This window comes from Lepidochelys olivacea (genome assembly GCF_965140295.1).
Source record: "Lepidochelys olivacea isolate rLepOli2 genome assembly, chromosome: 21".
Lineage (NCBI taxonomy): Eukaryota > Metazoa > Chordata > Testudines > Cheloniidae > Lepidochelys > Lepidochelys olivacea.
Genome location: NC_140431.1, coordinates 12,315,955 through 12,342,043, shown reverse-complemented (window position 1 = coordinate 12,342,043; position 26,089 = coordinate 12,315,955). Strand labels below are relative to the sequence as shown.

General features: G+C 46.9%; 1 protein-coding gene across 1 annotated transcript; it reads left to right on the top strand.

Moving 5' to 3' along the window:
• Window positions 1-26,089, top strand: RAB44 (RAB44, member RAS oncogene family). Its single transcript, XM_084611479.1, has 14 exons — window positions 1-114; window positions 6,694-6,913; window positions 7,964-8,078; window positions 9,273-9,444; window positions 10,978-11,124; window positions 11,780-11,870; window positions 14,087-14,182; window positions 15,305-15,492; window positions 17,165-18,354; window positions 19,146-19,227; window positions 20,164-20,278; window positions 22,179-22,280; window positions 23,464-23,540; window positions 25,006-26,089. Exons 2-14 carry the CDS (start codon window positions 6,719-6,721, stop codon window positions 25,091-25,093), a joined length of 2,658 nt encoding a protein of 885 aa, XP_084467605.1. The 5' UTR covers window positions 1-114; window positions 6,694-6,718; the 3' UTR covers window positions 25,094-26,089.

Below are 26,089 nucleotides of genomic sequence, written 5' to 3'. Positions count from 1 at the left end.
CTCTGCACTTACTGTGCCAACTTCCCGCAAGAAATAAAGGAACCAGCTCACTTCAGAGAAGGTGCGCCGCACTTTGCAACGTCTGAAACCCTCTCCCAGAGGCACTGCTGAAAGGTAAGTGCATTTTACAGCTTGGTTGCTTTTTTATTCCTGAGGCAGAATTAGCCCCAAAATCTGCTGCAAAACCCTGAACTGATCTACTCTTCCTCACAAAGAAATAGTTTTCATGTTGCTTAAAAAAAAAAGTTTGTCTAATTTGGCTCCCAATTTGATTTAATCAAGGCTGGATTTTCAGGGGTGCCAAACACTTCCAAAAATCAGGGCCCTAGTGGAAATGTTTTGATCTTGATAGTAACAGGCTCATGCAAGTGTCTCAAATGCAATCCGTCATCTAACTGCTGCGGCTGAGTTAGTGCATGTCTTGCTACTTGAAAAACCCAAGTAACAACCAGAGAGATCCCAGACCCACTCTGCTCTTTAACTGAATAGGATCCCGCACGAGAGCTCTTTGCTGTCAGGGTAGCCTGCCTTTCTGCTTGTCTCCCCTTTCTTCCTTGGATAGGTATCGGTGCAGGACAGCTCAGTAAAACCAGACTGAGGAGGCAGCAAGCTCTGGAGAAACAAACATGAGTTTGGGAGGGTCTCCAGTTCTAATCCTGGCTCTGTCACTCACCTGATGTGTGACCTTGGGCCCACTCACTTTAGGTGGGGCTTCTAAGGGAACTAGGCACCTAATTTCCTCTCCTTCACTCAGGCATCTAACCCCCTTAGGCATTTTTAAATGCAAACTCTTCCCCATTCTGTGCCTCAGTTTCTCCATCTATAAAGCAGGGATAACACAACCTTTCCCCCTACCTCACTGTGGTGGTGTGAAGATAAGTTGTCCATAAAGCACACACAACGGGCCTATTTGCTAAGTGTCATTAAAGCTACATGACCAGATCTGCCATAGAAGCTTCTGTTTCATTTAATTCTGGGCAGAGGACAGATTCACATCACAAACCACCCGAAGTTTCTTCTACACTTTCCACAGTATGCATCCGATGAAGTGAGCTGTAGCTCACGAAAGCTTATGCTCAAATAAATTGGTTAGTCTCTAAGGTGCCACAGGTACTCCTTTTCTTTTTGCGAATACAGACTAACACGGCTGTTACTCTGACACCCGAAGTTAGGAGCCAAACTCTGTGGACTGGGCCAGTCCCTAAATAGCAGTGCTGGTTTGCAGATCGGAACCCTTTTATGTCGATATATTTTTAGAGAGAAGCCTGGAAAAATTGGAATAAAAGTTCCTGTTTGGGTGATCTTTATTTTAGTTTGTACTGACAGTCTTCTAGCCTGGTAAGTCATTTCCTATGAAGTCTGGATGCTTATCAGCATCTCTGTCTAACCGTTACAAAACACACAACGTGATGAAGTTAACATGCTATCTCACCATCACTCCCCCATCCCTCCTAACCTCCCCCTCTTAGTGTGAAACGGTTAACTCCTTTAGTTCCCATGCAAATATAATTTGTTTAGAATGAACAGAGAAGAGCAGCCTCTGGGGACAGCTTCAGGCGATGTATAATGAGAGGAAGGGTGGCTCGTGGGGTAGGGTGCTAGCTTGTATTCAGGAGCTCAATTCTCTTCCCTGCCACACACAGCCTGGGTGACCCTGGGCAAGTCACTTATGCTGAGATTGTCAGAGGTATTTAGGTGCCTAACTCCCATTGAAACCATAGTCTGTGTGTACCTCAGGGTACATCTACATTGCAAGAAAAACCCTGCGCCAGCGAGTCTTAGAGCTCAGTTCAGCTGAGCTGAGCTTGTGTGATGAGGCTAAAAATAGCAGCGCCAACATTCCCACTCAGCCCGGAGCCCGGGCTCTGAGACCCACCCCTCTTGCCAGGTTTCAGAGCCCAGGCTCCAGCCTGAGCGGGAATGTCTATGCTGCTCTTCTTTTAGCCTGTAGCACAAGCCCGAGTCAGTTGACCCCGGCTCTGAGACTCGCTGCTGTGGGGTATTTTTCTGCAGTGTGGACGCACCATCAGTTCCCCATCTGTAAAGTGGGGATAATTATTATCTTGAGCTCTTATCTAGAGCTTTTCATCAGCAGATCTCCAAGCACTTTGCAATGGAGGTCAGTATCTTTATCCCTGTTTTACAGCTAGAGAACAGCAGTGCCCTACCATACAGCGACATTGTGAGGATCAGTATATCGAAGATTGTGAGGCGCTCAGATACTAAGGTAATGGGGCTACAGCAGGCCCTAAGACTGAGCGACTCTGAGCAGAGGGATCTGGAGATTCAGAGCCACAGTTCTGCCAACACTGATGCACACACACAAAGTTCAGCATGTAAGTCTTTGCAGGATGGGGGCCCCAAAAGATGCTCCCTCAGAATTTAGGGGGAAGCCATACCTCCTGTAGAACCTCTCCTATATTTCAGAGCAGTAGCTCCTGTTTCGGGAAGGCTCAGAACTGTGAAGCCTGTAAGAGGGATTAAAGAAGAAGAAGGATATACACAAAATGAGCAAATTAACAACACCATCAAACTGGGCAGAGGCTTAACCAAAGGGCTTGGGTTTCGTTCACACTAAGGCCCCACTCGGGTTTGAACCCCTGAGAATAGCCGCTGTAAAGAGGATTTCCCTGGCGGGTGCAGAGATGGCATAAAGGGCTCTGCGCCAACTGTGCACCCAGGTCCTGCCGCAGGGGGTGTGGCGGGTGAACACTGCTCTGTGCCTATTTTCTGCTTCCCAGGGCCCCTCGGAGGCAGAGCATACACTAGAGCTGCCCTGAGATCGCTGTAATTTATAGTAGGGGTTGGGAAGGCCCCTGCGTGGCCAAAGATTACAGGGAGCACAAACAGGATTTAAAACCACCTTTGCCCCATCCTCGTCATCCCTTCCCCAAGGGTGGGAATGGACCAATTGAGAATCAGGCCCTCAGAATCCACATGGTTTTACTGCTGTAACCCTCATCTTCGCTATCCCCTCTCCTTAAGTCAGTCTAAAGCTAAACTGTCAGCTCTTTAGGCACGAACCTTCCATTGCAACTTTCCTGCCTTATCTAGCACATATTCAGGGGTGGTAACAGTGAGCATAGTTAATGACGACACCATGAGATCAGCCTCTAGGTTTTATTTTGACTTTCAGTTTAAAATCAACCTAACAAACTCAAGATAAAACTCCGCCCAAACTGCTAGCTTTTGACTCAGTTGGGGAGCTGAAGCCATCATGTGGACTCTTCCAGCGTTGCCTACTCTTGTGAATCTATCACAACTCTTGTGATATTTGGTATTTTTCTTACTGCCCTGCTCCAGGACTCCTGTGATTATTATGTGAGAATCATAGAATCATAGAACTGGAAGGGACCTCAAGAAGTCATCTAGTCCAGACCCTGCACTCAAGGCAGGACTAAGTATTATCTAGACCATCCCTGACAGGTGTTTGTCCAACCTGCTCTTAAAAATCCCCAATGATGGAGATTCCACAACCTCCCTAGGCAATTTATTCCAGTGCTTAACCACCCTGACAGTTAGGAAGTTTTTCCTAATGTCCAACCTAAACCGCCCTGGCTGCAATTTAAGCCCATTGCTTCCTGTCCTATCCTCAGAGGTTAAGAAGAACAATTTTTCTCCCTCCTCCTTGTAACAAGCTTTTATGTACTTGAAAACTGTTATCATGTCCCCTCTCAGTCTTCTCTTCTCCAGACTAAACAAACCCAATTTTTTCAATCTTCAATAGGTCATGTTTTCTAGACCTTTAATCATTTTTGTTGCTTATCTCTGGACTTTCTCCAATTTGTCCACATCTTTCCTGAAATGTGGTGCCCAGAACTGGACACAATATCCCAGTTGAGGCCTAATCAGCATGGAGCAGAGTGGAAGAATTACTTCTCATGTCTTGCTTACAATACTCCTGCTAATACATCCCAGAATGATGTTTGCTTTTTTTGCAACAGCGTTACATCATTGACTCATATTTAGCTTGTGATCCACTATGACCCCAGATCCCTTTCCGCAGTACCCCTTCCTAGGCAGTCAGTTCACATTTTGTATGTGTGCAACTGATTGTTCCTTCCTAAGTGGAGTACTTTGCATTTGTCCATATTGAATTTCATCCTGTTTACTTCAGACCATTTCTCCAGTTTGTCCAGATCATTTTGAATTTTAATCCTATCCTCCAAAGCACTTGCAGCCCCTCCCAGCTTGGTATTATCTGCAAACTTTATACGTGAACTCTCTATGCCATTATCTAAATCATTGATAAAGATATTGAACAGAACCGGACCCAGAACCAATCACTGTGGGACCCCACTCGTTATGCCCTTCCAGCATGACTGTTAACCACTGATAACTACTCTCTGGGAACAATTTTCCAACCAGTTATGCACCCACTTTATAGTAGCTCCATCTAGGTTGTATTTCCCTAGTTTGTTTATGAGAAGGTCATGCAAGGCAGTATCAAAAGCTTTACTAAAGTCGAGATAGACCACATCTACCGCTCCCCCTATGCACAAGGCTTGTTACCCTGTCAAAGAAAGCTATCAGGTTGGTTTGACACAATTTGTTCTTGACAAATCCATGCTGACTGTTATTTATCACCTTATTATCTTCTAGGTGTTTGCAAATTGATTGCTTAATTATTTGATCCATTATCTTCCCGGGTGCAGAAGTTAAGCTGACTGGTCTGTAATTCCCCACGTTGTCCTTATTTCGCTTTTTACAGATGGGCACTATATTTGCCCTTTTCCAGTCTTCTGGAATGTCTCCCATCTTCCATGACTTTTCAAAGATAGTCGCTAATGGCTCAGATATCTCCTCAGTCAGCTCTTTGGGTATTCTAGGATGCATTTCATCAGGCCCTGGTGATTTGAAAACATCTAACATGTCTAAGTAATTTTTGACGTGTTCTTTCCCTATTTTAGACTCTGATCCAACCTCATTTTCACTGGCATTCACTATGTTAGACATCTAATCGCCACCAACCTTCTTGGTGAAAACCAAAACAAAGAAGTCATTAAGCACCTCTGCCATTTCCACATTTTCTGTTATTGTCTTTCCCCCCTCATTGAGTAACAGCCTCCCCTGTCCTTGGTCTTCCTCTTGCTTCTAATGTATTTGTAGAATGTTTTCTTGTTTCCTTTTATGTCCCTAGCTAGTTTGATCTCATTTTGTGCCTTGGCTTTTCTAATTTTGTCCCTACATACTTGTATTATTTGTTTATATTCATCCTTTGTAATTTGACCGAGTTTCCACTTTTTGGAGGACTCTCAGCTTTCATTTTTTTAAAGTAAGTTTTTAGCCCTGATGGCAGCTGTGACAAGCTTGGAAACATGACATGAGTGCGCCTTAAACCTCTCCCAAGATTATCAAATTTATATATTTAAATTCTAATTTTTTAAGCCAATTTCTTGATTTTTGGTGGCCTGAGTCAGGGGGTTTGAACTCCCATGGAGTCAATGCTGCGTTCATTTAATTCTGAAGCCCTCACGAGAGCCAGTTTCACTCAGAATTCAGACCAAGGTCACCTAACAGTTCATGAACCTCAGCAAAGCTGGCCCATCCTAAGCTGTTCATTTGTACACCACTAAGGCCTTGTCTACACTACAGGGAAAAGTCGATCTAAGCTACGCAATTGGAGTTAGTGAATAGCGTAACTGAAGTCGACGTAGCTTAGATCTACTTACCGCGGGGGCCACACTACGCAAAGTTGACAGGAGACATTCTCCTGTCGACTCCCCTTACTCTTCTCGATCTGGTGGAGTACAGGAGTTGATGGGAGAGTCATCGGCGGTCGATTTAGCGGGTCTTCATCGATCGCCATGCGTCGATCCCCCAGTAAGTGTAGACAAGCCCTAAGATTCACAGTGTTCAAAGAGAGAGGCCGAAGCAGGGCCTTGGGCAATGGGACAAAATCAGGGACCTTCTGGATACATCTACACTGCAAAAAAAAACCCCCATACCACAGCAGCAAGTTTCAGAGCCCAGGTCAGCTGACTTGGGCTTGCGCTACCGGTCTAAAAACAGCAGTGTAGTTATTCTGGCTTGGGCTTGAACCTGAGCTCTGAGACTTTTCCCTTCACCGGGTTTCAGTGCCCAGCTCCAGCCCCAGTGGGAACATCTACACTGCTATATTTTGTCCCGCAGTGCAAACTCCACAAATCCAAGTCAGTTGACCTGGGCTCTGAGACTTGCTGCCGTGGGTTCTTTCCTGCTGTGTAGATGAACCTGTCTGTGTTAGCAGAGTGGTAGGATGGTCTTGGAAGTAAACCATTGAGCCTGGGAGTCAGGAGATCTGTGTCCAATTCCTGGTTCTGCCTTGAATGTCCTGTGTGACTGAACAAGTCTCTTAGGCCTAGGTTTGCCAGCTGCAGTGAAGAAGCCATAGGGGTCTAGACGTAGCCTCTCACACAGGGGCCACAATCACACGATGAGAGCTTCTACTCCCTACTGATCAGGACCAGGTCTGCACTGGGCAATCAGAGACTGTCCCACTGCCAACCCTCAGCCTTTCAGTTCCCATTAGGCTATTCTCATTCAGATGTAGTCCATTCCCCTTTTCTTCCCATCAATAGCAAAACAGGCTTGATCCCCCGCTCAGTGTAAGAGTTCTATGACCCTCTGAGCTAATCTAATTAAAAGCCTGTTGCTAAGAGATCTCGAGAAGATGAAGGGGAGCACGGTGCCCTCTGATTTCTCCCTTCAAAGGGCTGAGCCACACACTGAAAGAGCCATGGAGGAGCAGAGGAGGCCCAGGAAGCTGGGCTCAAGCCGACGAAAGCAGCTGCGAGACGTGTTTGGTGGTGCAAAGACATCCCCAATCCTGGAGGAGGAGCCGTTCCCATCCGAAATAATGGAAAAGATTCAGGATTTCTTCCAGGAATGTGACAAGGACCAGAAAGGTTTTATCACACGCGCCGACATGCAGGTAAATTGCGGGTTTATGCAATGACCTCACTGGGCCAAATTCGGGCATCAGTGAAAAGCCGATAGAAGCCAACGAGGTATAACTGAGAGCAGGACTGCCCTGATGGACAGCGTGTGGGAATGGGACTCAGTCCTGTTTCTGGGTCTGCCATTGAGCTGTGGTGGGAAAATCACGTTGCTCCGTGCCTCAGTTTCTCCATCTGTGAAACAGGGAGAATGCAACTTTCCTGCCTCCATAAAGCACTTTGAAATCTAAGGTTGACACGTGCTATGTAATCATTAATCATTATTATTGTGTTGCAGGTACAGATATATGAAACTATTCATCATATAATGTCTGGTTCTCTAAGGTGTTCTGCTCCCCTCAGTACAAGTTGAGGGCAACTAACACCTCTCAGGGTCAGGCCATGTTCAGCAAATCACCCAAGTAAAGTCTGAGCTAAAAAACATTGAGCAAAGGAGGCCGTGTTGGCTTGTGGTTAGACCAGGGGGCTGCCATGGACTCACAGTTTTGGCAAGTCACATCACTTCATGCCTCAGTTTCCCCCACTGTAAAACAGGTCTAAAACAGGTCACTAGGAGAGCGAACTAATACGGGAGACCCTTGGATGGGCAGTGCTAGGGAAGGGCAAAATGTAACCCCTCGTTATTGTTCAGCTTTGGTCGCGATACGTCACACTTACAGCGTCTATTTAGACTGGAAGCCCAAGGAGCTTCCAGTCTCAGTGGAGAAGGGGAGAACAGAGGCACAGCGAGGTGAAATGACTCTGTATATCAGTGGTGGAGCCAGGAATTCAAGTCAGGCCCCCTGAGACGCAGGCCAGTGCCCTCTGCACTGGATCAAGCTGCCTCTCTTGAAATTAATGATGTAAAACAGGTGAGGAAGTGGAATCAGGCCCAAGCAATACAACAGACCAGATTTCTAAAGCTGCGATCACACCTTGTTGCTTTAAGTTAGTGCCTCCACGATGGGAAAACAGGTCCCTACACCTGAGCTCCTTCACAAGGTCAATCACATCTCTGTCTAATCAGACGTTTGCACTGGTCTTAGAAACTGAAGAAAGAGGATTTCCCATGCAGCGCAGAGGAGCTGGAGCTGGTCTTTGATGGTCTCGATACCGACAGGAACGGATATTTAACTACGGAGGAATTCACCACAGGGCTCGGTAGGTGCTACTTTACTTCCTTTCACTGATGGGACATGGGAACTCATCAAAGAATTAATACTACAGCGGTACAAACAACAGCGATCATGGTAGAAGGCTTGGTGCTACTCCCAGTTTAAGGAGCATGGATGGACGCTAGGGCAGTGATTCCAGAGCATGTGCAAAGACACAGCGCTCTGTCCTGTGCTTCAAAGCCTTAAAAGGCTAGTGAAGATTTTAGGTTCACTTACCATAGCAGGGCAACGCTTTGCTGCAATGATTTTATTAGTGCACAAAGAATATTTGCCAAACACGTCAGACTGCCTTGCTGTCTCTTTCATAAGAGCAACAGGCTTTTCCCCTCACTTAGCCCTTATCCACCCCATGTGCCTGACATGGCCCACAGGCTGCCCCAGGTACACAACATAGTCCTCCTTCTGGTCCAGGTGCCTGGAATCACCGCGCATTGCCTATGTGCCTCGAATGCCCAGCATGGCACACCTACCCAAACCTCGGGGGTTGGCCACCTGCTGCCCAAGTATCTAAACTGCCCAGCATGGCTCACCAGCCCAAACCCCCTTGCATTGTCCGCCTGCTGCCCTAGGCCCCTGTTCAGAATGTCTTCCCAAAATGCACCATTTTCTTCCATTCTAAATTCATCCATCAATCCAATCCAAGCGTGACTGTGCTGAGAGTCTGTGCTGGCGAATGTTCACTCAGCTGCTCCCTTCTTTCACATGAGGAAGGCGAGACTGATGTCCTAGTCTGACAGTTTGCTTCTCCACCAGCTTTCTGAAATGACACCCTGGGCTTCTGAATCAGGAGGGCTGAATCATAGAATATCAGGGTTGGAAGGGACCTCAGGAGGTCATCTAGTCCAACCCCCTGCTCAAAGCAGGACCAATCCCCATTTTTTTTTTTTTTGCCCCAGATCCCTAAATGGCCCCCTCAAGGATTGAACTCACAACCCTGGGTTTAGCAGGCCAATGTTCAAACTACTGAGCTATCCCTCCCCCATGATTTTCAGAGGTGCTGTGCACGCAGAAACCAAAGGGAACCGCATGTGCTCAGAGTCCCAGAAAACCACCTTACGTAGGCATCTAAAGGTAGATTTAGGTGTCTAGCTTTGAGCACCACATGGACAGATGTTGGCCGCAGTGCTTCACTGTTGTATTGCATCTGGCCATTGACGTAGTTTTGGTTGTCTATTGGCAGAGCAGTTCCTGAGCTTGCAGACCACAACAAGGCAGCACAGGAGGAGGAAGACAGCTTCCAGGAGGGTGTACATGTCCCGCACGGACTACTCCCTGGAGGAAGCAGACAGCGAGGAAAGAAAATGCTTCAGAGCATTCATGGACCAACTGGGAGCAGACAATATCTTTGAAGAGTAAGTGCACCAGCCACACCTTCATTTAGCACCTAGCAGGGGGTTCAGGGCTGAGATGGGGCTAGATGATATTATGGTTAAAGCTTGTGAGAAGGGTGGAATCCATATGTAATATGCTGGCCAAGCTCAATTCCCCATACAGGCTACCATGTGTGTGAATCTAGGGAGTTCAGGAACGGCTTAAGGCCACCTTCACCTGCCGTCTCCATCCCTGCTCCAAAGATAGGAACAGAGGAACTGAGAATCAGGCCTTGAGCATAAACACAATCTTACCGCTTGTCTTTCCCAGGGGAGGGTCATCATCAGGGGTTGAACTTGGGACCTCCAGTTTCATGACCTCCTAGTGCTCGAGCTAAAGGACCAATTCCATTAGCTCAGAGGCAGTAGCAGACTCAAATCTCTGACATGGCTCAGCACCAGAGGGGGACAGAGATACACTTGGCCAGTGTACTACATGTGTTGTGATTGAATCCTCGTGGAAGGGCATGTACCCCCCACTCCTTAGCAGGTTCTGCAAAGTACCCCAATTCCGTTCTAGGTCCATGCTGCCAATGGACTGTCACTATGGCTGTAGACAAACTTTTCATTGAGACATTTTGTCCAATGAAAATTGCCTTTTTGAACAACACAGACATTTCTGGATTGCTGGCAATCGCCCAACTTTTCAACAGCACGAACAATTTCATCCAAAAAGCTGGAAAATGGCAGGAAAAATTTTGAATGAGCAAACAAAAATTTTTGTTGGAAACTTTGGTGGAGAAGTCGTCCCCTTTTTGACGAGGCCAAATTCTCACCCTTGCCCATGTTCCCTATCCACAATCCCTAAATTCTTTTAAAAACCTTTCCTCTAGCCTTCAGCAAAGTCCTTTAACAGATCTCTTCCAGTCTTTACAACCCATCTGTCCACCTGCCACTATGGCAGTGATACAGTGGTTCAGGAGACAAATTAGTGATCAATATGACCCAAAAGAGCCACAGTTGTGTGACTTCATTGTTTCATTTACGTTTTTTATATAGCTATATGTTATTCTCACAGCAAAATGACTGACAAAGCATTCTACCACTGGTCAATAACACAGTAAGAGCATCCTCGCTGGTTAATTACTTAGGTTGGTTAATAATTAAATCACACAGGGCTTTACTATCATGTGCTGCAAAGAGCCGGAGGGGAGCCATTAAAGATCCACTTGTGGCTCCCAAGTCTCAGTCTGAGTGTAACTGCACTATAGGTAGGAGCTCAAGTCTCTGCATGGCAGCTGTGCCATTCTTTAGCTCTTTCTTATGGGATTACAGGTATTGTCAGGGGAACTTTCCACACATCTAACCAGCAACTAGACCCAAGGCAAAGATTCTCCCAGCTATCGCCAACAGGTCAAAGCAGGCCCCGACTTTGCTTAGCTTGCAAGACCTGATGGGATCTGAATGCTATTAAGCATGAAACATCCTAGAACTTCAGGCCTGAATGGACCATTCTATCATCTAGCCTGACCTCCAAATGAGGGGAGATCAACATCTCTTTCTCTCTCTCCTCAGCCAGTCAGAGATTTGGAGGCTCTGGGTGAAGCTCCGTCAAGACGAGCCTCACCTGTTGGGGAACTTGGAGGAGTTCTTGGCCAAGATGACGCACCGGATCAAGGAAGCTCAGAGCGAAAAGGTGACACTAGAGCTGACCTTGAACAAGTAAGTGGCATGGTGGAGCTGGTGTGGGGGGATCCGTTTCCACAAACAGCCTTACAGAAGGGGAGGATGAGCAGAGAAAAGGGCTGCGAGAAAGGGAAACCAAAGGAAGGAGGAGTTGCTTTCAGCATTCGCAGCTCTGGGAAAATGGATGTGGCTCCAGGAGGTTAATAACCAGCTATGGCGCTTTTGGCCTCCATGTTACCACTTCCAATCCAGCCCAGCCCAGATCAGTTGTTGCCAAGGGCCATTTGTTGGCCTATGTGAAATGGCCTTAGTGGACAGATGTCCACATTTCAAAACCACCTCTGCAGCGGGTCCTCTCATTGGCAGCTGCAGTAGTGAGACAAAGGATTGAGGGCCCGATCCGCCCCAATTGGAATCGATGGAGTTAGATGTGTGTCAGATCAGGCCCTTGAATGGAGACACATCAGGTCCTCTTACTTCTGAGAGTGGCCCTGCCGGGTTGGGGTTGAAGCCGGGTTGAGACAAGGGAGCTTGCCCAGCAGTTGCCCAGGTAGCGCTGGTTCTGTAAGAAAAGAGAGGTCTTTAGGGCTAACGATCGGTCCCCTTTCACCAGCGCTACCTTCCCATTCAAATACTAGACCTGGTGTAAACAGACCCATATTAAAGCTGCCCGCTCATTCTCCTGTGCCAGACGGGTCACTGATCACAACCGGGAGGTGCAGCAGCTGTACGAGGAAATGGAGCAGCAAATAAACCGGGAGAAGCAGCGCCTTCAGCATGAGGTGGGTTCACAACCCGGACAGGCCTGGTCACGTCCAGCTCCCATGCGTGGCAATGGAGGGGGGAGTGATAGTTCCCTCCTAACAAGAGGTATTTCCTCTTCGGGGGTCCTGCTGAGGGGAGGCCTCTCAACTCAAACTGTTGAGTGTTTCCTTGGCATGAGTGTTCCCCGTCTGGGGCTCAGTTCCATCAGCAGAGCACTGCCTCTCTGGCCTCACGTTTGGCAGGTGGATTGGGAAGAACTTTGCAGAGGAGCTTTGGGATTTGGCCTTTTCCATGGTGTTTGACCAGAGTGTCGGGGACAGCCAGAACTTCCCTAAGAAAGGAAAGACCAAAAACAGGAGCCAGCCAGGTGCAGGGGAGGGTCATCGGCTTCCCCGGTGGTTAAATAGCCACACCCATGTTTCCTGAATATTCGCAAGGGTGAGCTAGGGCTCACAGACACATCAAACCTCAAACCAGAGGCTCAGCAGGATCAAATCCACCCACCACCATGAGTAACTGGGCTCAGAACTACATGGTTCCCTCCTGGGCAGTCGTCCCCTGCCAGGTCTTGGCAGGGCAGGCGAGCTGCTCCATGTCCCACTGCAACCCCTCCAACCTATTTAACAGGAAACTTCCCCCCAGCATATACCTGCCAGTTCTGGACAGATTCAGAATAGGGGCCCAATTAAATGACTCTGCAGAGACTCACCAACCACTTCACTCTGATAGGTTTGAACTAACCCCACGTTTGCCTTTTCTTCTCCATCTGTACTTTGGTTTTTACCCTGCTGCCTTTCTTTGCAAACATACCTGTTTCCTCCCGCTCTCTGACCTGAGACTGTATCTGAATTCAAAATGCAGGGCAGCCTATTTATAAAAGGAGGCCCTCCCATGGGTATTGTTACAGTAATTAGGAGGTGGAGCTAGGGATTATATATACTGCTCTGATGCAGCCCACAGGCAATCTCCGGTTAGAACTAAAGAAAGAGGAAAGACTCTGTTTATTGGCACTCAAAAAAAATCTCTCTCTGTGTCCCTACCCTGTGTGTAATTTTTACGAGAGTTCTTGAGTCTCCTTGAGTTTGGGAGGTGGAACGTGAGTTTGGGATTTCTAGAGTGAATGGATTCCCTCTGGGAGGAGAATTCCTTCACCTCTTCTAGTCATAATATGTCTATGGATCCTATTTGCCCTTAACAAAGATGGCACATGCACTGGCAAAGCTTCCAATGATTATTATTAGTATCCCAACAGCGCCTAGTGTCCCCAGGTGAGATCTGGGTAGGTTCTGTACACTGTAGCAGGTGCTGTACAAACGTAATAAAGCAGTTCCAGTCCTGTAGTGCTTTCAGTGTCAATAGACTAGTGGGAGAAAGGAAGTGACATCACGTCCTTTTTACTGGAGGGGAACTGAGGCCCAGGGAGATCAAGTGGCTTGCCCAAGCTCAGACTTCAGATCTCCTGCACCTCCGTCATGTGCCATCATCACAAGAGCACCCATCCCCTTCCCTGCTCAGCGACGATTTGGTTTCAGGGACCCAGCTCCACCATCACCAGTCTCTCAGCCAGCTCTGAAACACGCACCATTCCCGTTTCTGCTGTGTGGTCTGACCTCTCCCTGCTAGACGCACATGTTAGTCATTCTTGGTGTTAAAAGTATTGTTCAAAATCCCTCGGCCGCCATGTGGATAGACGGCCAACTAGACCCACTCTGTCCAGGTCTCCAGGTTTGCCATGAAGGAGTGTTGCCACCAACCTGCCTATGGGGTGTAAGGAAGTGTAACTCCTGCTTGCTCGGAATGGCACTCTGTCCCCTTCTCATGGTGGCTGGACCCACTAGAGACTGATGAGCCTGCTATAGCCTTGGCTTAGAAAGAGGTGTCTTTTAGCTCATGTAGCAGAAGCGCATGCATTTAGCTCCAGAGATCCCAGGTTTGATCCCCGCTGCCGATGCCCCTTTGTGGGTCGGCATCACAGAAACAATATTTAACTTTCAGCTTCACATTGTGGCTCCGATCCTCTGAGCTACGCCTGTGGCCCCTGAACATAAAGGGTGAAATTCCCCCCTTGTAGCTGTGCAGCAGCCCTGCTGAAATGCGCAAGGCCATCAGGATTGCTCAGCATAGTGAGCTCCTAGTGAGGAGAGGATTTGTTACTCCAGGTAGCATCAGGGAATTGTCCTTGAGTGGACGGGTCATTTAAAGAGACTGGCATTAACATCTCCTCTGATTCCAGAGTAAAGCCAGAAGTCACCTGCACACCACGGAGGTGCAGAGAGCACTAGACGTCGTGGAGGGGGAAGTGCAGCGCTTGCTGGTGGTTCAAAGTGAGGTGAGATGCTCTGTGGCCTGCAGAGGACTCAGCTGAGTTCCTAGAGGGGCAAATGTACACAACACTGCAGTTTTGGGTGGCAGACAGAGCAGAGAGGGCAAGGACTGCATGGGATGCCCCTCCAGCAGCACAGCCCCTCTTGGCACCATGCTGAGCGTTGAGTATTGTGCTCCTATTGAGTCCCGCCACCAAAAACATCTCTTGTGCCCGCCTTCATTGGCCCAGGCTACAAGTGTCACAACCGGATCCCCGGCCTGTTAACTCAGCCAATCAAATCCTATTCCTCATGCCCCTTTTATTGGAGCTGGTCTCTGACAGAAGCATATGAATACCAAAAGAACACATATTAAACCTGTGCTTGCTGCTCGAGTGTCCCAGCTACATCCAGATGCAAGGCACTTGCTGCGCTGAAGACCATACCAGGTAGACGGTGTCGTGCTTCTGGGTATGCTCAGCACATCCAAGCAAAAGGCACCTGCTGTGATGCTGACTATCCCAGGCATGCCTGGGCAAAGACACAGAGTTGTGCTTCTAACTGTACCAGACATGCCTGGGCAGAAGGTACCTGGTGTGATGCTGAATGCACCGGGCCTTTCAGTGCAGAGCTCTGTTGCATCGTCTTGCATGTGGTCTATGGATGCCCGTAGAAATTCCACTCACAGAACCTATGCAGAATACACTGCCAAGGTCTGCAGTGCAAATCACCGGGGACATTTTCCCATCCGTTGCACCGTTACCCTCCTGCTGAGTTGGGGTACAATACCAGGCGGCTAGGACATTCCACACTAGTGAATAAAACCCAGGCCATAACAATCAGCCTCACCAACCCTAACCAAGCAGAGCACTAGCTCCTGGGAGAAGGTAGAATGTGGAGCTGCTTCTCCATTGTGTCATTAGTTTGGGACCCAGCCTTCAGGCCCTGTTTGAAACAGGAGTTGGCGCATTTTCCGCAATGGGGACAGGTGCCTTGAGCAGCGCCAGTTTACACCAGCGGGGAGTTTGGCCCCAGGGATTGCTCAGTTCATTATTTACAGGTTTCCACGTATCCAGCTGGCAAATCTAACACTCTCCTGCTGGCTCCTTTGTGGGTGCCTGAATTGGCCTCCTCTTCTTTCCTCCAAGCTCGAGACCCAATTCCACAGCCTCAGCACCAAGCAGCACGCTGCCACCAGCGAGAACCAGAGGCTGAAAGAAAACAACCAGGACCTGGAGAACCAGCTGCAGCAAATCCACATTCAGCTCCAGGAGACCCAAGGGCATCTGGGTGCTATGAGGGGCAGGGTATCTCAGCCGCACAGAGAGGAAGGCAGGTAAGTACTCCTCAGTCATGTTCATGGGTGGTATCGTTCCCTATGGGACACATGCCAAGAGAAAAGTAGCTTACTTATCCTGTGGCTAAGCTGAGGTCCATCCTCTCCTAGGAAGGTTCTCCCAGTGCTGGAGTAACTTGAATCCCCTTCTCTCTTGAATGAGAGTCATTTCCACCTGACCACTGCTTGGGAGCTCACAAGAAAAGAAGTTTGTGGGTCTCAGTCCATACCCTAGGGGACAGGTCTCTACAGCATCAAGGGAGGCAGTGTTTCCTAGTGGATAAAGCCCTGGACTGGGACTCAGGAGACCTGGGTTCTATTCCTGGCTCTGCCACTGGTTTACTAGGTGGCCTTGGGCAAGTCATTTCACCTCCAAATGCCTCAGTTTCCACATCTGTAAAAGGGGGATAATGATACTGACCTCCTCTGTAAAACTCTTTGAGATCTGTGGGTGAAAACTGTTATATAAGAGCTAGGTATTACCATAGTCATCATCACAAAACTAATTAGCTGCCTTTGGGACAGTGTCAGCAGAGAGGCTAAGGTCTGAACAGACTTTCAGATCACATCTGAGGCAGGACCCAGTGTGTGGGGAAGACCCTTGCCTAGCTGCTGTCCAGACTGTTACCTGCCCGTGGAGAGAGCACTTTACCCTCCAGGGCTGTCCCCTCTCATCAGCTTGAATTCATATCATACATTCTACATAACAGCCACTCTTCAAATACATCCCTCTTCCTTTCTGCACCGTCTTCTCAGCCATGTGCTGTGAGCCGATCTCGTCCCATCACAGGATCAGAACTGCCGCCAATGTGGACAGAAGCACTCTGTGGCAGAGGGCTCATAGTGCAGAAACAGCAGGGGTGTGAAAAGGCTCAGGCCTAGGAGCGGTACATTGTAAATCTCGCCACCGTCTGAGTGTAGAAAAGAAACTTTTAATAAAAGGAGGGAAGTAACTTGGCATTAATTTGGGAAAACACTGCAAAGAAGGTTCATAAACATAAACCATGAGTAAAGACCCACCTCAAGTAGATTGGGCAGTGTCCTTTTCCACTCAGGTTCTTAAGTCCAGCAACCCAAAAGTCCCCTTCACATGCCCGACCCGTCTGTGCACTCCACTCACAGTTGCTGCCCCTGGTCAGTGCAGACCCAGAGTTCAGAGGTGCAACTGCAGAGTTCACCCCCCACCCTGCGTGGGGGATAAAGCTGGGGGGTAAGAGGCATATTACTCACTCATCATGTATGCTAATGCAGCAATAAAAACAATTGCACCTGGCTTGAGGGATTATTGTTTAGTCCCTTGTGCACTGGCTGAGATTAAAAGAAGAGTAAATGGCGCAAACCACTGATAAAGAAGCCTCTCAGTAAAACATGATGAGGGCTTGATGCAAAGGTAAAACAGCAGATTTACAATGGAAAAGGAACCCCTAGATATTGAACCCGGCCCTGGCTGCTGCTGGCTTCACCTGGCAGAAGGGTTCCATACAAGCGCTGCATCCCTGCTGTCTGCTGTATTTCACAGCACTGGGATAGTCCGTAGAGCTTGGTGCAATGTAGTGTGTTTGCGTGTCCCATTATGGTCTTATTTTCTCTCTCCTGTACATAGCACGTGCCATTGTATATTATTTTGCAGTGCGCCGTACGGTATTTCATTTGCTTCTGATTCGGAACACAGGACAAGAGTGATCTCCACAGAAGAAGACCCCTTCACAGAGTTCATGAAAAAGGGAGAGGCATTCTTCCAGCAGGAATTTTCGGGCCAAAGCTCTTTGCTCAGTGAACTGAACAATGCAATAGCAGCTCTGGACAACGTGTCTGAACCACAAGTACCAGGGACAGATGACCTACTGCATGGGGATGCTTCTTTACACCCAGCCAGACAAGGTGGGGATTCGAAGCAAAGAATCAAGCAGGTCAGAGATTCGGAGCATCAGGTGCTCTCAAGAAATGACAATGAACCTAAGGCCCTGTCCGAGGCACTTTCAGTCCTTTCCACCAATCAGGCTACGTCACAAGGAGAGGCTCTTAAACAGGGACCAACTCAAGCAGAACCACATGCACAGGATGCGAAGCAGGCTCCGGCCTCTGAGCCAGCAACGCACAATGAGGCTCCAAACCTAACGAAGAAAGAGATTGTTTATGCAGAGGTGCAGCCCCCTGCTGTTTCAGAGCCGGCAAGGCAAGCCACCATTCCCAAGCAGAACCCACCAGAGGGAGGTGTTCTCCTGCCAAGTGTATCACAGCCTGGCATTACAGAGCAGGCGGCGCCAGATGAAATACAGAAGTGGGTACCAATGAAGAGAGATGTGGTCCTTGCAGATGTGTGGCCACCTGCTGTTTCTGAGCAGGCACTGAAGGAAAAGCCTCCAGAAATGAAAGCGCCGGAGAAGAAGACATTTGAGCAGAGAGAGCCACCAAAACAGGAGACACCACCAACTTATCTCCCTCACGTGGGAGCCCTGCACAAGGAAGATGTAGAAAATGAACAAGGAGGAGCCCTTCTCGGAGCCAGCCAGCTGGGGGATACGCCCCAGGCCAAGACGCAGCCCCAAAGCACTGAGAAACCAGAGGCGACCCGGGCAGAAGAGACAAGAGGAGACAGGGATATTTTTCAACAAGAGAAGAAGCAAGTGAGCAGCGTGAAGGCGAACGAGGATGCAATCCCCAAACTGGGAGGCCAAGGGTATCAAGGTAATGTGACACCAGAGCAGCCAGGCGGAACTGCTAAAGGCACCACGGAGACCTGCACTGATCCAGACCATCTTTATAACGTGTTGTTTGTGGGGGACTCAAACGTTGGCAAAACATCGTTTCTGTACCGGTTACATGAGGATTCCTTCAACCCAAGCCTAACTGCTACTATAGGTAAGAATCCCACAGCTTCCATTAAGCATAAATACAGTCCCATAGGGACATAGGACTTGCCCTGCCAAATCAAACCAATGATGGATTAAGTCAAGACTCTTGCCTCCAGGAGTGGCCAATCATTGATGCTTGAGAGGAAGGTGAGAGACACACCTCCACATATTTAAGATGGATTTATACAGATATACCTTGAGCTTGGGCACGTTACCACTCTCAGGCCCCAATCCTACAGTCTGATCTGTGCATGGGCTCCCATTGGGGGGAGGGATAGCTCAGGGGTTTGAGCATTGGCCTGCTAAACCCAGGATTGTGAGTTCAATCCTTGAGGAGGCCATTTAGGGAACTGGGGCAAAAATTGGGGATTGGTCCTGCTTTGAGCAGGGGGTGGGACTAGATGACCTCCTGAGGTCCCTTCCAATCCTGATATTCTATGATTCACTGGGATGCTGCAGCAGCAAGGGGCTGGCTGTGTTGACCGGACTACAGGATTGGTGATAAACATTAAATTCAGCACCCAGCCCATTGTACTGTGTGTACAGGGGGGCAATGGAGCAGAAATTCTCCCTGGTCCATGCACCATTTAGCAGAACATGCCCAACTGTTACTCTTATTAGTCATCATAAAACTAACCAGACCTTTTTAAAACCCAGCCACTATTCTGGGATTTTAAACTGAGAAGAGACTATTTTGATCATCTAGTCTAGCCATAGAGTGTTTCCCTATCACTCCTGCCCCATGTCCATATCTCATGGTTGAATTCTACCGCATTACAAATGTGCTGTATGCCCTAGGAATGGATTATCGGGTCAAAAACCTTTTTGTGGACAACAAGTGCTTTGCTCTACGCCTGTGGGACACGGCTGGTCAAGAAAGGTAAGGCACAGTGCTGTATATACAAAAAAGAATGCGTACATGTCTTTGGAAATCCACATAAATATATGCTCACACAAGACGTTTGAAAGGATAAAGTCGAGATGAAGAATAAACATCCAAGCTCATTTGGGCAGGACTGAATTTAGGAAGACCTTTAGTCCCCAGGGCTGTCACTAGGGCCTCTCTCATAAGTGCTGAAGGCCAAACCTAGGTACCACTCAACTCAAGGCAAACTCCCGCCGATTTCAGACAGGCCAGGATTTTACCCTAAATTCACTAATATATGTGTGTATTTACTACATATGCATATGTGTGTGCATTGTGTATATCTACTTTGTGGGTATATGTATTTGTAAACATATACACATAATAAGAAGTGTGTGTATTTACTCTGTATATATATGTATATACATAGACACATACATAATATGTGTATGTATTCTGTGTGTTTATATGTATATGGGATAAGTATTTACTCTGTGTGTGTATATGGTATACCCACAATATAATGTGTGTTTATTTACTCTGTGTGTATGTATATACACATACACACATACTTATAATCACCTGTTATCTATCTATAAACACATCCACTTGCGCACACAGTTAAGGCTCTGCAAAACTATAATAAATTTTGAAACTTATCTCTGCTGAAGCTTTGCAAACCCCGCCCCCCTCCCATATTCTCCCCCAGTTTCACTTGTCTGTCAAACTTTGCAAAATGGTGTCTTTGCTTCACACCCTTGCAGAAGGGAATATTTGCATATTTTTGCACATTTGAATTTTCAGTTTTGTTACCATGGTTTTGCACAACCCCTACCTGAAACACGCTTTGTATGTACTTGGGTTTTTTTTTTTAAACCTCTGGATTGCTGTTAAAAATGATGCAAAAAGAGTATGTACATAAGTGTAAAAAGCAAAAGTGCTTTCTGACAGGTACCATAGCATCACCAAGCAGTTCTTCCGAAAAGCTGACGGAGTGGTGTTGATGTATGATATCACTTCAGAATACTCCTTCGCGGACGTGCGGTACTGGCTGAGTTGTATCCAGGTAGGTATAATGGGTGAAATCCTGGCTCCACTGAAGGTAATGCCTCAGTTTCCCAGCTGTTCAACGGGAGAGGGAGGGTTGTGAGGCTAAATTAATTAGTGCAAGAGGCTCTGAGATCTTTAAATGCTATATTCTTCAAAAGAAACACGTAGTCATTTTAGAAGACAAGGCCAAATTCTGCCCTGACCTAAACCTCATCAACTGTACTCAGCCAGGCCACTTGGGGGCAGAAACAGGGCAGAATTGGGCCACCTATATTTTATTAATCATGTTTAGGATGAATATATTGGTCCAAGTAAATAGTCAAGAGAGGAACAAGTGCATTGGTCCTGGAGCTATTCGTTTTTTGAAAAAGACATAAGCAACCCATGTACTTGATGAAAAATGCCATGAAGTTTTATCAGCCCTCAGTATCATTACCAAGACAGATTCACCCCTGATGTAATCCCCATCAAACATACTGGAACGACATAAGGAATGAATTTGACCTATGTCTTATGCTAAGCTAGGAATGTGGATGGAAGAAACATTTGTGAATGTCATCGTATGCAGCTGTATCCAGCCAGATCCTCAGATGGTTTAAATTGGTGTAACTCCATTAAGTCACTGATTTACATTAGTCTGCATCTGGCCACATGAGGTTTGGGATTTGCAGTAGCAAGTAACTGAAGGGTGGTAGGGTCTTTCTTTGCTGTCATAATAATACTAGCTCTTATATAGCACTTTTCATCCACAGATGACAAAGTGCTTTACATAGGAAGTCAGTATTATTATCCCCATTTTACAGATGAGGAAACTGAGGCACAGTGAGGGGAAAAGGTCACCCAGGAGGCCAGAGCCTGGAATAGAACCCAGGTCTCTTGAGTCTCAGTACAGAGCTCTAGCCACTAAGCGAAACTGTTACATCAATATGGGCCAAATTTTGCCCTTGACCACACACCCCCAGTTCCCACTGAAGTCAGCTGCAGGCACCTACATAAATATGAGGGCCAAATTGGCCTTATCTCTTATGGAGATGATGCAGTGGCTGCCAAGATGGGTGCTTTAAGAATTCCCTGTAGAACTACATCACTAACACCCTTATTCTTGTGTAGGGAAAAGTCTCATGGGTTCTTTAATAACCATGAACGGTCACAGCCTTGATTTTGCATCTCATCTATGCGCTGGCTATAATTGGAGCAGGTGGAAGCTTTTCAGATTTTTTTTTTTTTTTAATTGGCCACTAGCATTGGCCACTGTTTAAGACAGGATACTGGGAGCTTTGGTCTGACCCAGTGTGGCTGTTCTTATGTTAATTAATAGCATTTATTCTATCATTAATTTATTTATTTTGCAATACAAGTTCATTTTTCCATATTTTGCACAATATTTTCCTGATGTTGTTTACTGAAAACATTGTCAAAATGGCTGTCAAGTCTTTTTTGTTTTGATTTGGGGGAACTGAAGGATTTTGAAAATGATTTCCGTAGTGATTTTTTATTTAAAAAACTTCAAAAAATATTTTTTTTTTTAAAGAAAATAGATCAGCTTTGAACCCTGAGGAATGGAAACAAAGGCAGTTTTTTCGTTAAAATTTTTAATTAATTTTTCAACCTAACTCTGGGGTCGGCTGAAACTATTGCAACAAACTTCCAAGGGAAGTGGCGGATTCTCCGTCTCTCCGTGGCTTCAAATCAAGACCAGACGCCTTTCTGGAAGAGAGGCTCTATCATGTAAACCCAGACCCCGATGGACCAAATCCATGCCGGTCAGTGGGGTTAGGCTAGTCTTTACCCTGATGTGTTCAGAAGCTGTGTAGGGTTATGATTTGAAGAAACTGCAGATCCCATTATGGTCAATGGCAAAACTCCCACTGACTTCACTGGGGCCAGGATTTCACCCCACCTGTCCTGCTTCACAGGAAGGAGCAGGAGATGGAATTGTCATCCTTCTACTTGGTAACAAATCAGACTGTGCAGCAGAAAGACAGGTATCTACTGAAGAGGGTGGACGCTTGGCTAAGGTATGTGCACAGATCTATTGGAGTTTGCCATCAGTTTAAATTCTTTCATCATCCTTAGTTGGGAGGCAGTTTAAAAGAATAAAGCAAAACCAAGGCTTTAATTAAGCCATGATGACTGACAGGATAGGCATTTCCTTCCATTAACGACTGGCATGGGAGTTGACGACCTGAGGCAAAGCAGAAAGCCCCGAACTCATCGGCTGGTCATTAATTGCCAGGAAATGACCACAGAACCATATTTTGCTTTCTTGCACCCGCCTGCTCCTTGTGTTTTTTGTCTTCTCCTGCTGGCCTTGTTTTAACTCAGACTGTGATCCGGCAAGCTATTCCCTGGCCGTCCTGCACTGAACTCCAGCAGAACAGGTTACAGGATCAGGGCCTCAGGCTGTAAGGTTTTTGAGGCAGGGAATCTGGCTCAGATCCTCAAAGGTATTTAGGTGTGTATTTCCCATTGATTTCAGTGGTAGTTAGGCTCCTGTATTGAGAATCTGGGCCTATCTGCACTGTAACATGCAGGCACCTCTCCAGCACTATGTAAATAATAAAAGCATAAAGCAATTACTGACTCATCCCTTTTGAAAGATGCTTTATGTGTCCAAGCACTGATTCTTGTAATAGTCTGTTAGACAGACAAGTATCGTCCTCCCCATTTTACAGAACCCAGGACAGAGAGAGATGAAGTGGCTTCCCCAAGGACACACGGCAAGTCACTAGCAGAGCCAGAAAGAGAACATTCTAGCTGCCAACTCTGTGTTCAATCTACTAGGCAATGCTGCCTCTGTTTATGTTTACAGCATGCCAGGATTTCCCTTGCTGTTAAAGACTAGCACTGGATTTCATTCTCAACATTCCTATAACTTAATAATTACAATGCACAATTTTATTCACATATGAATTCTGTGCCTTAGCAGCAAGGACACCCTCTGGGCTGTGCATTTCCAACAGATCACCACCTTTCCTCGTGTAATTAGTCCCTTGTGCTTTGTTTTCCCAATCCTACACAAACCATGATATCATTGCTCCAAATGCACCAACTCCCCCATCTTTTGTTGTTTGAGGATTATCTGGGAAAAATCACAACACTTGCGCTCGACCTGTTTTAAATCTATGCAATCTATGGCTTGAACCTACCAAACAGTTCTGGAAGGGACTGCATTTGTGCGTGCCCTCTTGTGTCTTCCAGGAGTGTGAGCTCTTGTTTTATGAATGCAGTGCCGCGTCAGGCCACAAAGTCTCCGAATCCATGATTGACTTAGCCAGGTGAGCAGTGTGCCGTGGGATTGTTGACTGTCCTGAATTAACGGCTTGGGTCCCGATTTCCACTGCTCTTCTTCAGCTTTGCATGCTGACATGACCCCTGCAGCTGAAAGCTGTATATCTCCGTGCTCCATAGATAATGTACGCAGTTCCTATGTGCCCATCCAGGGCCTGTCCAAACTGGAGCTACACCAGTTTACCACAGCTGAGGATCCAGCCACAGGTGCAAAGATCAGAGTCTTGTTCTAGCTGAGACAGGTTCTTATACTGTGCAGTATCAGAGCACTTTCCAGTCATGTATTAAGCAACGTGACTAACATCAGTCACTTGTTTGTTCTCTCATCCTCTCCCCAAGCAGAAAAGCACGTGCAGTGGCGTGGCTTGTTTTGGCAGGGGGAGTTGTTTTTTCCTTAAGTATATATGTTGATCTGTGTTTATGTTGGAGAAGACAAACTCAGAGAAGTGCACCTTGCACTTGGTGTGGAAGGTAGCGAGGTTTGTGATGGTATTTAGTTCATAGGGGAGTTCATTCCACCCTCCTGGCCCACCCTCTGATAAAGTTTCGTCTCCCACATAAATGGCCCTAAATGGATTCTTCACTGCAATGTCAGGATGCACCTCAAACATTCAGCCCTGTAAAAGTGGGTTAAAAAAACCATCAGGAGTATGTTTTTGTGCCTAGAACAGATTGTTGGAAGGAAGAATGGAAAAGGGCATACCAGGCCCAGATCCACTTACACTTTATGTTCCCCCACTAAAAACATCCAATGTGACTTCCAGATGCTGCCAATCCAATCCCTTCTCCCAATCACAGAATAACACAACCTGAGGGCACCAAGGACCTTAGCTATTTCTCCTTCTCCTGTGGTGCTGTGCAGATAGTAGGTAGCATCATTCTACCTGCTGGTTTTTTTTTCTTTGTTTTATTCATATCTGATGTAATGGCTAAACCACACAAAACTAATTAACAGATCAGACACACTGTCAACCGAGTGAACCGCAAAACTGACAATGCTTACCATACTTAATGCCCATATCCAAATAAAGACAAATTTTTATACAATACTTAGCACTTCCAGGGTGTTTTATAACCCAATTCATCCTTACAACATTGTTGTGAGGTAGGTTATGTTTTTTTTTTAGATAGATATTTACTGTTTTGCCTGGAGACCGCTCGCAACCTGGGCTCCAGTCCTCAGGATGTTGCTTAACTCCCCTATGGGTTGACTGACGTAAGCAGGTTTGTTTTGACTGTGGCTTGATTGAGGTTGGAATTTTCAATGGAGCCTAAAGGAATAGGTGCCCAAATTCCATTGAATTGCTGTGGGAGTTAGGCATGCAACTCTTTTCAGACCCTTTGAACACCCCAGCCCTACCCTTTACTAGAGCTTTCCACCACAGATGATGATGTAGATTCCAAACAGCAGGGCAATTACCTGGCTAATTTGTTTCATGTTTATCCTGCCAGGTCACTGAAAACTCACGAAGACAGATTAAAAGCTGAGGTGGTGGAGGTACCAGTGCCACCGAAGAAGAAAAGAGGTTGTTGCAGATGATTAAGAAACTCGGTGCTTTGATTAAAATATACAGCCTTGAAAGCATAAAAATGGCCCTCTCTTAACCTTCATCTCTGCTCCTCAGGTCTGACCCGACAGATTCCCCTTCAGCGTTGCAGAACAAACGCCGTTATGAGGGCGTGAGTTGCAATCTGTCTCATTCGTAGCAAATCTGTTTCTCTGATTGCCTATCCCCACAGTGTGTCTGGGCCTACAACATGAGTGGGCAAACGTTATTTCTTTCACTCAGAGATCAGACCTGTTCTCCTCCACTGCTGCCACTGATGCAAGAAGCGGAAAGAGCCCCGCCGGATTTTCAGATCTCAGAGTGAGTTTTGCAGCCAGCAGACAGAAAAATCCTCTCGGAGGGTGACACTCACTCTTGTGCAGGGGGCCTGCGCAAGGCCTATGAATGTATCGCAGGAGATCTCACAATTGGGTTTAAGTGGTGCAGGCACCTCTGCACAGTGGTGAATTTCACTCAGAATGTGTAAACTGAGAAATCTGATCCAGATTCAATTCAGAAAGAATACACAATATGCCTCAATCTCATTTTTACAGTCATTTTTCCGATTGCACTTTATAAAGTACGTCATCAGTTTGAAGTGTCTTCCTGTTTATAATATCTAGCTTTGCCCCTGCCTACGTCTCATATTGTACTACACCAGTAGTCAATAAAGGATCCCTACGAAAATGGCTACTAAAATTGTGATTAAAAAAAACAACGGAGGGTAGTTTGAGCAATGGAACAACCTCCAGGGTAATGGCTTGTTGCACTAGAGCAGAGGTTCTCAAACTGTGGTCCGCAGACCACCAGTGGTCTGCGAGCTCCATTCAGGTGGTCCACAGATAGTTCCCTCTAAGGTATATGCCTGGGTAGCCGTACACAAGAGAATGAAGGGCCACCCACCTAATTAGTGGAGCCGTGCAGGGGTGGCTACACTAATTAGGTGCCTGGACCCTGGAGAAGACGCACATGTAAGGTGAGGTGGTGGC

Bases quoted from the DNA above. Each gene is read 5' to 3' on its own strand.
- RAB44 (XM_084611479.1), top strand. From the start codon at position 6,719: ATGGAGGAGCAGAGGAGGCCCAGGAAGCTGGGCTCAAGCCGACGAAAG. The intron at 6,914-7,963 runs GTAAATTGCGGG...CACTGGTCTTAG, and splicing joins TCACACGCGCCGACATGCAG to AAACTGAAGAAAGAGGATTT. The intron at 22,281-23,463 runs GTATGTGCACAG...TGTGTCTTCCAG, and splicing joins AGGGTGGACGCTTGGCTAAG to GAGTGTGAGCTCTTGTTTTA.